Genomic DNA, 13,323 nt, shown 5'->3' with positions numbered 1-13,323 from the left:
ATCTAATGAAGTCTCTCTAAATCTTAAACACACACACACACACACACACACACACACACACACACCAGTGCATTTGGGAAACCAAAACCACATTAATAAATAATTCATGAACTTAAAAAAATCCCTCTGGAGAAGGAGGTAGCTCAGTCAGTAAAATGCTTGCCTCACACGAAAGAGGACCTGAGTTAGGTCTCCAGAACATACGTAAAATGCCTGCTGGGCATGGTAGCACTTGCTTGCTTATAATACTAGCCTTGGGATATGAAGAATGGGGTTTGCTGGCCAACCAGTCTATCCTAACTGGTGAGCTCCATGCTCATGACAGACCCTGCCTTTTAAAAAATAGGCAGAGATGCCGGGCATGGTGGTGCATGTCTTTAATCCCAGCACTTGGGAGGCAGAGGTAGGAGAATCACCATGAGTTCGAGGCCACCCTAAGGCTACACAGTGAATTCCAGGTCAGCCTGAGCTAGAGTAAGACCCTACCTAAAAAAAAAAAAAAAGGCAGAGAAAGAATGGGTGTGCCAGGTCCTCTAGCCACTGCATACAAATTCCAGATACATATGCCACCTTCTGCATCTGGCTTTATATGGCTACTGAGGAATTAAACCTGGGTCTTTGGCTTTGCAGGGAAGCGCCTTAACTGCTGAGCCATCTCTTCAGCCTGAGAGACCCCATCTTAAAGAAAAAGCGGATAGCATTCCAGATAGTTTCCTCTGGCCTCCATGTGCAGCAGCACGCAGATGAAAATGCACTAATGCACATAAAACCCTTATGATTTAAATTACAGAATACTTATCTATGCTATACATTCAACTTGAAAAATTAGAAAAAAAAAAGTGAACCCCAAAACAATATATGAGAAAAATAATAAAAAGTTAATTAATTGTAGGGCTAGAGAGATTTTTCAGTGGTTAAAGTCATTTGCTTGCAAAGTCTGGTGGTCTGGGTTCAATTCCCTAGTATCCACATAAAGCCAGATACACAAAATGACAGATGTGCCTGGAGTTCATTTGCAGTGGCAAGAGGTCCCGGAAGGCCCATTTTTTTTTTCTTCTCTCCTGCTTGCAAATGATAAATAAATTAAAAATTTTTTAAATGTGGGTTAGGGAGATGGCTTAGTGGTTAAGGCATCTGCCTGCAAAGCCAAAGGACCCAGGTTTGATTCCCCAGGACCCACGTTAGCCAGATGCACAAAGGGGTGCACACGTTTGGAGTTCATTTGCTGGCGCTCCTATTCATTCTCTCTCTCTCTCTCTCAATCTCCCTCCTTTCTCTGTCAAATAAATAAAAATAAAATAAAAAAATTCAGTATGTATATGGAAATGTTTACAAAGATTCACTAATATTTTAAAATGCATAAGTTGTTCAGGTATATGAAAACAATTTGTAAATATGTAAGTCTTATAATGTTAATCCATAAATTTGCTGAATAGTAAATGAAATATCCAGAGTTTTGGCTGAGTATACCTAAAAATCTATAGGGAAGAGAAATGGGCCCAAAATACCCATTATCAAAGCATCAGCGATTGAAATAGCATGTAATTGGTGCAAAGACAGAAAGAGACTGAGTCTTCAGAAGATAAACATACAAATAAAAGAACTCAGCATATGAAAGGAACCATTAAAATCCACTAAGGAAAAGACAGACTACTAACCATGTGATGCCAGATTAGCTAGTCAGCCACATCACAAAACTATGACTACATCTGTATGTCACTGCATACAGACACAAATGTTTCATCTTTCTGTGTGGCTGGTAGAAGAGATGTGCACAGTGCACGTGACAACCTTTGGCCTCCATGCTCCCCTTCTACTTGTTTGAGGCAGGGGTTCATGTTCACTGACTGGCCCACAAGCTTCAGTAGATCCTGCTGTCTTCATCACTATAGGCACACTGGGATTACAGATGCATGCTGCTGTGTCCAGCTTTATATGGTTCTGAGGATCCTAACTCAGGTTTTCATGTTTTCAGGGTAAAAGTGCTTTACCAAGCCAGCTCCCACAAAACACATTTTAGAATAAAAACCTAATGTTAAAACTCTTAGAGATAATGTAAGAGAATAACTTGAGCCTTAGGGAAAGGATTTGTACAAACACAAAGAATTTAAAAAAATACTTTAAATCTTGACTTTATAAAAGTACTTAAAACTGTCTATAACAAAAGCCAACATAAGCAGTCGTTTTTGTTTTTTGTTTTTACAGTGCTGAAAATAGAACCTAGAACCACACATTCTACGAAAGCACTCTACCACTAAGTTACATCCCCAGGCAAATATAAGCATTACTAAGTGACTAGACACTAGAAAATACTTGCTATGTGTGTAACTGACATTTACATCCAGACTGCATAAATGTTTATGCTATGTGTTATATAATATATGTATACATTATACAAGTACGAAGATTATATAGTAATATATTTTATGAAACTAAGCCTCAATGGAAAAAATAAGCAAAAGGAGTAAGAGAAAAATTCAAAAGGAGAGAACTCTAATGGCCCAAACATACAGAAAGACACTCAAGCACTTGGGCACAGTGGCCCAGGCCAGTAAGCCCAGCACTTGAGAGGCAGAGACAAGAGGAACGCAGCCAATTTGAGGCTATACTGTCTATATAGGAAGCTCTAGACCAGCTTGGGTGCATAATGAAATGCTGTCTCAACAACAAAAATACAAGTACATTAAAGACAGAAAACTAGAAGAAAAAAATGTGGCATGGTGGCACATGCCTTTAATCCCAGTACTCTGGAGGCAGAGGTAGAAGGACTGCTGTGAGTTCATGGCCACTCTGAAACTACATAGTGAATTCCAGGTTAGCCTGGACTAAAATGAGACCCTACCTCAAAAAAAGAGAGAATAAAATAAAAGGATAATATGTCATACAAACAATTCCTATCATTTTATTCATACTTTACTTCCTTTTTAAAGCGAATAATATATCCTTAGAATATATCACAGTAGCAATGTTCTTTATTCTAGGTATACATTCTTCAATATTTTCTACAACTATATAATATCCCATGGAAGCTATATGATTCATTCAAGAATTTCCCTGCTAATGAACATTTTGGATTGCGTCCTATCTTTTGCCATTACAAACATACTGTGAAGCCTCGTATAGTAGCCCACTTTTGTAATCCTAGCATTTGAGAGGCTGAGGCAGGAGGATCATTGTTGCTTGAAGGCTAGCTTGAGCTACAGAATGAGACCCTTTCCAAACAAATAACGCATGAGTAATAACCTTGGACATACATGTAATTTTCTATTATTATAGCTGTATTTTTTAGGTAAGAACCCAGAAGTGGAAACACATTTTCAAATTTTGCTAGACATCACCAGATTTTCTTTCTTAGGACTGTGTCATTTTATGCACCCACCAGCAACGTATAAGTGCCTATTTCTTCAACAATTGTCAATTATTTATTTATTTATTTATTTATTTATTTATTTTTGGTTTTTCGAGGTAGGGTCTCACTCTAGCCCAGGCTGACCTGGAATTCACTATGAAGTCTCAAGGTGGCCTCGAACTCATGGTGATTCTCCTACTTCTGCCTCGCAAGTGCTGGGATTAAAGGCATGTGCCACCACACCCAGCTAACAATTATCTACTTTTAAACTTCAGCCAATGTGTCAAAAAGTAGAAGTTTAATAGTTTTAGGTTTCTCTATTTTTCTTTTTGAGACAGGGTTTCATGTAGCCAAGGTAACCTTGACCTAACAATTCTCCTGCCTCCATCTCAAAGTATTAGGGTTAAAGGCATGTGTCACCCACCTGTGTTTTTTGTTGCTGTTGTTGTTTTTATTGTGTTTTGTTTTGTTTTTTTAATGAGGTGCTGGGGATTGAACTCAGAGCTTCCTGCATGCTAGACAAGCACTCTGCCAACTGATCTACATCTGTAGCCCTCAGTGTCCTTTTAATTGATCTTTTTCTTCTTGTGAGAAAAGCTGAACGTTCTTTTCACAGGGTTAAGCCATCTGCATTTCACGTATTCTGTGAACTGCATGTGTTTAGCCAGCTTCCCAAAAGGATTGTTAGCAGAGCTTTTCTATTTTTAGAAGCTTTTATGCTAGGAATATTAATGCTATGTCTATAGTGTAAACATGTTTTCTAGTTTGTTATGTGTTAAGACCACTTCAAATGCAATCTGACCTTAGAGATACTTAGGCTACCAAGAAAGTGTGGCTCTAGTCCACAGGCATTCTAGAGTGGTCTTGGGGAAAGGTTCTGGAGGGAATATTTTCCTCATGCACTCAAAGCCACATTGCCTTAGTAACTTCTTTTGGTAGATGATTTCATTTTTCTAACTCACTAATTCATAGGTCCTAAGTCTCCTAACATTTTTTAGCCTACTAACACCAAATCTCTCAGCCACTAGGGAATGGCAATGTCCCTGAGACAGCTGTCAGTTTCAGTACTTTGTGTCTCAGGATTTCAGTTTATTTGGCTTTAAGAGTTCTCTCACTTTCTTCCAGGGCCACTACATAAAGACCTGATATTATTCATTTCCCCTTCAGTTAGTTATACAAAGAAAGTGTCCTTCAGTTTCTTATCTCCTAAACTGAGCATTTAAAACATTTTGTGTGTTCATGTAAGTAAGTACAGGTGTGCACTCGCTACAGCATGAGTGTGAAGATCAGAGGGCATTTTCAGCTTGTCTCCACCTTTCTACCTCATTAAAAAAATTATTTACTTGCAAGAGCAAGAGAAAAAGGAGGTGATGAGTGTTCCAGGGCTTCTTGCTACTGCAAAGGAACTCCAGACACATGCCCCACTTTGTGCATCTGGCTTAATATAGGTACTGGAGAACTGAATCCAGGCTGACAGGCTTTGCAATCAAGTGCCTTTAAATGCTGGGCCTTCTACCCAGCCCTTTACCTCATGGTGAGGCAGGGTTTCTCTCTTGGATCTTCCATCCACTGTTGTTTACCAGGTTTGCCATGGAATTCTGCTCTCTGCTTCCCATCTCACGTCAGCATGCTGGGGGAAGTGAACTTGGCTACTCCATGTGAGCAGCACACACTTGGTCCACTGCGTTACCTCCTTAGCCCTGAAGTGAGCATCTAAGGAAATGTTTAATACTTAATCCAGTAGTTTTAGGAATTCTGTTTCTTGGGAAATGTACTAAATATATGTCTCACAGTCCTACTTTGCTTTGCTTTGTTAATGTTTAAATTGTAATTATAAAAATAATACAGGGGCTGGAGAGATGGCTTAGCAGTTAAGGCACATGCCTGAAAAGCCTAAGGATGTAGGTTTGACTCCCCAGAACCCATGTAAGCCAGACACACAAGATGATGTATGTGCACAAGGTCATGCATGTGCACAAGGTGGCATACACATCTGAGGTTTGACTGTAGTGGCTAGAGGCCCTGGCATACCAATTCCCTCTCTCATAAATAAATGAGACATAGTGGGAAAAAAATCAAACAAATGAAGTTCAGAAGCTAAATGCTTTGCTGCTTTAGTGGCTTCAGTTTTCCTACTGACTTGGGGGATTTTAGTTCTTGTGTTAAACCATTTATACTCTAAACAGGACATAAATTTGCTCTCAGTAAGGTGCTATGGACTGGAGTACCCATTCCTTTTCCCAAAAAGATTTTCATGTTAACTGAAAGAACTGGTATGAAAAGTCAATGTATCAAAGAGTCAGTTTAGGTGTCCAGGCAACAAATGCTAATAAAGTTAAGATAAAGAACTTTGTGGGCTGGGGCTATGCAGCAAAGAAATTAAAAGGAATATTCAATAATGAAAAGTCTGAAGGCAGCCACAAAGGGAATGTGGAGGAGGCAGGGGCACATCACAGAGATGAATTCAAAAGAAATGCTGAAAGGACAAGTTCATTTAGCAAAATGGTGCCTCCCTCCCCAGAATAAAGTCTTGATTTCTACAGCACCCAGGGCAGCTGGTCAGGCTCAGCGCTCATACTCCATTTGTCATTAACTGCCATCTGAAAGAACAATCAGACTATGAATGGTAGCTTTAGAGCCATGACTATCAAATTGCCTGAGCCAACTTTGGTTATTATGAATCAATTTATCAGAAACCTGATTTGAGCACCTCTCTTGTCACTAGAGGAATATGGGAAAATTAGCAACCTGAGACAAGAAGTCAGAATAGTCCTAAGAGTCACATTTAAACTTTTTTATTTAAATTCTGGCCTCTCCAGTGCCTGACCTCATCCCCATTGCTAACCTTCTATTTTCTGGGCCTTCAGCCAGTAGGGGAAAATACTCATTTTCATGGACTTAGATTTTAAAGGGCCAAGGTGTGGTATGTGAATCATCTACTAACTATTACATCATTAATAATAAAAACAGCACTCTCCACTCAGCTTCATTTGTTATCTCTGAAAAAAAAAATCATTTCCAAGGTATTACGCTATGTATCTTCATTTATTCTTTCACTATTTATTACCTGAACATCCACTCAATGCTAGGCTCTGTGCTTTACACTAAGGAGATAGTAAGATTAAGACAGAAAAAGGATTTTATCCTCCCAGATTATTTCCAGTAAGGAAGACCAACAGTTAACAGGAAATAAAACAACATAATTACAAACTGAGATGAGTAATATGAAGATGCAAGAGGAATTTCACAGGTCTTTTAAAGATCCAAGAGGGATTTTGAAAATTTTTCAATGTGAATATGTGTTCAATGGCAAGAAACACAATAATAAACTGTGATTTTAAGGACAAGAAAGTCTGCAAATAAATGGCTCCAAAATCACTATAGTGGTGAAACAACAAAATAAAGCACCAGGGCTCCTTCTGTCTCCCCTCCAATATTCTTTTTATCTTGTTAGCTTTTGTTCTTGGGCTTCTGCTATAAGATGGATGTTGGCAAGGCAGACTGCAGTGGGGAAAGTCTCCTTTCCAACTTTCTTCTCATAACAGCACAATCCTTCTCAGAAGCTTCCTAACAAATATCTCTTTATGTCCCATCAGTCAGACCTGAATCACATGCCTATCTTCAAACCAATCCACATCCACAGAGAATGAGATGGCCATGCTTAATTTCTGCCATTCATGGCTCATTTCCTAGCATGGAGGGAGGGAACTCTCCCTGGACAGGTCACTGCACTCACAACATCAAGGTTTTTTAAAGCCCATGAAAAGGAGGGAATGGTCTTGTAGATATTGACAGCAAAGATAAAACTCCACAGGACTCCTTCACCAACTGAGTGAGAGAGGGAAAGGAGAGCAAAGACTCAAATATCATTCGCAAGTTTCAAACTTGGGTAACTAATCATAGTGCCAAGAATAGATGAAAAGATGAAAAGATGTGGGAGGAAAACTCTAGTCTGTGAGAGAGACAATGAGTTCAACTTTCTCTTTCTTGAGTTTAAGGTACAAGCAGGCAGTTTGGTAGAAATACAGGACAAGATCTCAGGAAAAAGACTGCACTGCAATGCAGTCCTTGGAGTCATCCACAATAACAGGGGATTTGAAACTACAGGAAAAGACAAGACCATCAGGAAAGAGAAAGAAGAGAGAAGCACAAAGCTTGAGGAATCCTGGTGAGATGCTACACTGAAAGATAACAGGTATAAGGATGATACGCCATAAAAGAAGGGAGTTCTGAATGTGCAGCTCTGTAGAAGAGCACTTGCCTAGCACGTGTGAAGCCCTGGGTTAGGTCTTCAGCAGTATAGAATAGGAAAGGAAAAAAAAAAAAAAAAAGGACATAAAATAACTGACTATAGACAAGATATAATTACATTAGAGTCAAAAAGCACAGTTTCAGAGGAAAAGAGGGGTCAAGGTCAAGACTGTTAGCTGCTACAGAGATATCAATGATGGAAAAATACTCTTGAAAATTTTCAGAGATATAGGAACATAAACCAGATTGTAAAAGTAGTGGTTTTAGGCTGGGCAAGGTGGTACACACTTTTAATCCCAGCACTTGGAGGCAGAGGTAGGAAGTCAAATCCAGACCAGATGACAGAATGCTGTATGGCTTCTGATAATTACAAAGCCTTTCTGAGACTTCTCTTCTCCAGAAACAAAAAGGACTAGACTAAGATGCCCAGTAGGTAAGACCCACACAGGTGCCATTATGAGATGAAACCAGGTCACAAAAAGGCCAATGAGCTGGGCATGGTGGCACACGCCTTTAATCCCAGCACTGGGGAGGCAGAGGTAGGAGGATTGCTGTGAATTCAAGGCCACCCTGAGACTACATAGTGATTTCCAGGTCAGCCTGGGCTAGAGTGAGACCCCCACTTTGAAAAACCAAAAAGTAAACAAAAGGCTAATGAACATATTTGACCTGAAGACTGAGAAAGGATAAAAAGAACAGATGAATCTGTTAAAAGTATCAATGCAACCATTGCTGCATATTTTCTCATAGAGCTAGACTTCTTCTGTACATGGGCAACAAGCCACAGAAAGTGAGTCTGTGTGAGCCATAACTGGGTGCTAATAATATTTAAATGAAGAAACAAACAGTAGCCATGTCGATAGCATTTCTGTCATCTCTTTTCCTGATCTTGGGATAATTGATGCTTAACATCAGGGAAGAGATCTCTTCAACTACATAAATGTGTGTGGAAGGCCTTTTAAGCAATTAACCCAGGTAGGTAAATAAACATCCACAACATCTGCAAGAAGCAGCAAGATTTGCACCAAGAAATGTGGCAGGACACAAACACCTTAACAGAGATAAAATGAGGAAGGTAAAGGTTAGGATTGTAGAATCTCCCTCAGGGGATGCTGATAACGAAAAAGGGCAAAGCATGATGCACAGGATGGTGATGATGTGATTTCACCTGATGATGCACAAGTGTTTACTATGTATTTTACTTGATTGTAAACTATGATATGCACAGGGCACCTATTATTATTGTTCCCAGTTAACAAATGAAAAAGGGGAAGCTCATGGACACACAGGGAAGGCCACGATTCCAGGATGCCACCTCTTGAATGCCCTTTGGACAAAGAGCAGTTTTACCCACTTACTGTGTGCACACACATGTGTATGCCAGAAGCAGTTAGGGTGGTACAGAGGCAACACTTAGGACATCAAGAGTAAATAATGCATATTAAACAACACCAATGAAGTCTGCATTTCTACATGGAAATATTCTTACATTACATCAAGCTTCTCTTTGCATAGAATATTGACATTTCCATGGTTTGGGAGCCTGCTGTTGGCTTCTGAAAGTTCTGGCACCAGACCATGCTGTAACCGTTAACAGCCCTCCAGTGAGCTATCAAAAACCCAGCTAGAACATCTTGAATACAGCAGTTTGTTTGCCACCAAAATACTAAATCGAAATATTTTTTATTTTATCTCTATTTAAATTTAGTGATGCTGCATAAATGTTAACATGGTCTTAGGCTAATATAATCATGGAGGAGTCTTAATAAACACCACATAGTGACAGGCCTCTGGGTAGGATATGATTTGCTCAGTATGCCCAATGCATGTTCCTGAACTAGGACATGTTATAAAGATGCTTCTATTATGAACATGCTACAATTTCTCTCAATCTATTTCCAGAAGCAATGGCAAGGAATTATAGGACAATATGTTCATATTGAAGGTAGAAACTATTTTAGAATAAAGCAAAGATTTCTAAAAGATCTAAACAGAGAGGTTAATGTTTGATTCAGTTCATTTCTTTTTTAAAAATATTTTTGTAGCCAGGCATGGTGGTGCACACCTTTAATCCCAGGCACTTGGGAAGCAGAGGTAGGAGGATCACCATGAGTTTGAGGCCACCTCTACCAACTACATAGTAAATTCCAGGTCAGCCTGGGCTACCTCAATAAACCAAAAGAAAAAAAAAAATTGTCCAGGCATGGTGGCGCATGCCTTTAATCCCAGTACTTAGGAGGCAGAGGTAGGAGGATTGCCGTGAATTCGAGGCCACCCTGAGACTACACAGTGAATTCCAGGTCAGCCTGGGCTAGAGTGAGAACCTACATTGGAAAACAAAAACAAAAGAAAAAAAAGTGTGTGTGTGTGTGTGTGTGTGTGTGTGTGTGTGTGTGTGTACACCAGGGCCTCTTGCCACTGCAAATAATGCATTGCCACTTTGTGTGACTGGCTTCACATGGATATTTGCAAGCAAATGCCTTTAACTATTGAGCCATCTCCCAGCCCTGATTTAGTTCATGTCTGTCTTGAGAACAGAAGTTGAGCCTTAGTAAGTGCTAAAGTCTCTATAGCCTTATGAGGTAAGACCCTGGACTTCCCAAGGGCTAGAACCACAGCTAACTAATGACAAACTAATACATTCTCTTCCTTTTCAGGGGCTGAGCTAGAAGAGGTTTTTCTGGGCTTCTGAGAAATTCTGGCTTTGGAAGGTGAGATCAAGGAAGATGGACTTCCCCTGGAGGCCAGAGCCGTAACTGTCCCCAACCTTAACACAGGACAACCAAGGCATGAAGATCAAAGCAGGGAAACAAAGGCCCACTTGCTTTCAGCCTCTCCTCATGAAACAAATGCCTTTCACCCTCTTATGAAAAAAAAGTGCGTCAGGGGCTGGAGAGAGAGCTTAACAGTCAAGGCGTGCCTGTGAAGTCTAAGGATTCACGTTCTGCTCCCCAGGTCCCACGTGAGCCAGATGCGCAGTGACACAAGTGCACGAGGCTGCACGTGTGCACAAGGAGGCACAAGCATCTGGAGCTCAATTTCAATGGCTGGAGGCCCTGGTGTGCCAGTTCATTCTCTCTCACACACATTAAAAAAGAAAAGAAAAAGAAAAAAAGGTCAGTCTGTTGGGTTTGCTTCAAAAATAAATGCATCAGATTGACATTCTGATTAAATAAACAAAAGCATGGATAAAAGGTAAAGGAAATCTTTTCAAAATAAACCCTAGGATGGTAATATGTTCAGAATAGCCTTTCTCCTGCAATATCAGACTCTATATTTTAACAAGATAATACTAAGAGCCACCACCCAAGCCCTTGTAGGAAGAATGAGAGTAGCCATTCTTGTTTTAGAAGTACAAATGTACTTAGGAAATGTACTTAGAAAGAACTATAGGGACCAATGGACCAACATGAGGCTATCCTAACCTTTTTGGGATGAGCAACATGATGTGATGCCCACATATCTTTCCATGTCCATTCTTTCAAGATGCTGCCTCCTGAGTCCTCTTGCCTGAAAAGTCTTTCAGTATAAGACTGACTAATGAACTTCTAAAGAAACTCCAATCCATAAAGATAATAACCTGACTGCACATTTACTGGTTCTAGACAAATTATGGGGAAGACACCCCTTACTCATTGTTACTCATCACTTATTCATCATTACATGTTGCTTTGCTGTCAAAAGGATCAACTCTTGTTTATCCCCTGCCTTCACTGCTGTTTGCAGCTGATCACATTAATAGCTTTTACTGAAACAGAAAATGGGACCCAAAATCTGTTATATACACAGGTATATATGATGAAAGGAATAGTCATCAGAGATGGTGACAAAATGGGTGAAAATTTCTATTTGAAATAGCAACAACAGAATAAAAACCTAGTACTGCCATTACTCTGCTGAACTGCTGAGTAGGTATGTACACTAGGCAAAGTATAACCTTCCAAGACAATCAGGCCAAACAATGCGGCCAGAGGGGACCTGTCCAAGTTGCTCACCTGGAAAAGGCAGCTCCCAGCACAAACGCAGCATACTCCTTCACCAGGGGCTCTGTGCTATTCAGCCCATTAATCACCACTTGGAGGCCACCGAAGGACAGCAGGTCCTGGGCATTATCCATCTGCAACAAAGGCATCACTTAGTACAAGACAGCCATGAAGAAAGAAAATGGGCTTACCAGTTAAGGCGCTTGTCTGCAAAGCCAAAGGACCCAAGTTTGATTCCCTAGAACACACATAAGCCAGATGTGCAAGGTGGCACATGTGTCTGGAGTTCGTTTATAGTGGCTAGAGGCCCTGGCACAACCATTCCCTCTCTCTATTTGCCTCTTTCCCTTCCTCTAGCTCTCACATGTGTTATCTCTCAAATAAATAACTTTTTATTTAAAAAATAAATATGCAAAACCAAAGCCAAGTAAACAACAATAGTGTTTTTCTGACTAGTCATAAAATGTATATAAATACAATCTAGGGCAGGAGAGAGAGCTCGGCAGTTAAAGGTACTTGCTTGCAAAGTTTGATGGCCAAGGTTCAATTCCCCAGTTACCATGCAAGGCCATTTGCACAAAGTGGCAAATGTATCTGGGATTAATTTGTAGCAGCAAGAGGCCTCATGGTATGCCCATTCCCTCTCTCTCTTTATGCAAATAAATAAAAAATATATTAAAAAGCAATCTAGATTTTAAAGTGATCTTAAATTTGAGAGCTCCTAATTCATCTAACACCAGTTATGAATATCTGCGTGGGAATCAGAGGAAATGTCACCTCACTCTTGCTTGTGCCAGGCGTGGAAAAGTCTAATACCACAATGAGTCACAAAGCTTTACTCCAACCACACAAGCTATTAACACAAAGAATCTGACATAATAAACACCAATAAATGGTGCCATGCTTCTGTGGATGCCCAAACTCAATAGGAACAGTGGAGGCAACAGACATCTTTTTTAAAAAAATTGCTCTTTAAGCTGGATGTGGTGGCACACACCTTTAATCCCAGCACTCAAGAGGCAGAGGTAGGAGGATCGCCATGAGTTCAAGGCCACCCTGAGACTACTGAGTCAACTCCAGGTCAGCCTGAACTAGAGTGAGACCCTACCTTGCGGGGGGGGGGGGACTGCTCTTTAATTAGAAGGCAGGGACTATAAAAGGAGCCCAACTGATGGAGTGATGGAGAAGTGTGTGGTGTGTGGTGTGATGGGGGAGGGAATGCTACAAAAGCACTAGGAGAATAATATTATCCTTCTTTTCTAAGGTTAACTGAATCCAAGGACATTCATGATAAAATCTGCATAAAAGTCACTTCCCAAAGGCTTTCGTCTAGACTTGGTTATTGACTAGTGGCTATGTGTTATGCAGTGCAGAGTATTTCCATTAACATGTAGCTGATAAGCTTAGTGATTCTAACATATTCAAGCAATGAATCCAAGGGACTGTAAAAAGGTCTCATTACAATGAAATCAATACTAAATAACTACATGGACTTATCATACATCTCTAGTTTGACTTGTATGGTGGTTTGAATTATGTGTCCCCCACAAACTCATGTGTTCTGAATGCTAGGTCCCCAGCTGGTGGTAATTTGGGAATTGCAGCCTTGCTGGAGGAGGTGTGTTGTTGTGGGTGGGCTCATGGGTGTCACAGCCAGCTTCCCCTTGCTCACTCTGGCTACTGTTTGCTTCTGCTGTAGCAGAAGTGATGTCTAGTCTCTGCTCCACCATTTCATCCTGT

The 13,323-nt window shown here is 40.3% G+C and overlaps 1 protein-coding gene across 3 annotated transcripts in view; it reads right to left on the bottom strand.

Annotated features, from left to right (window-relative positions):
- The window catches only part of Sil1 (SIL1 nucleotide exchange factor), a 359,491-nt gene that overhangs the window by 59,015 nt on the left and 287,153 nt on the right, over nucleotides 1-13,323 (bottom strand). For all 3 annotated transcript variants that reach the window (XM_045132285.1, XM_045132284.1, XM_004652447.2), the window contains one exon: nucleotides 11,596-11,717. In XM_045132285.1, coding sequence (XP_044988220.1) covers nucleotides 11,596-11,717 — 122 coding nt within the window. The remainder of the gene's footprint in view (nucleotides 1-11,595; nucleotides 11,718-13,323) is intronic.

This window comes from Jaculus jaculus, chromosome 13 (genome assembly GCF_020740685.1).
Source record: "Jaculus jaculus isolate mJacJac1 chromosome 13, mJacJac1.mat.Y.cur, whole genome shotgun sequence".
NCBI classification, from domain to species: Eukaryota; Metazoa; Chordata; class Mammalia; order Rodentia; family Dipodidae; genus Jaculus; species Jaculus jaculus.
Note: the sequence above shows the minus strand (reverse complement) of the source record. Positions and strands in the feature narration are given on the sequence as shown.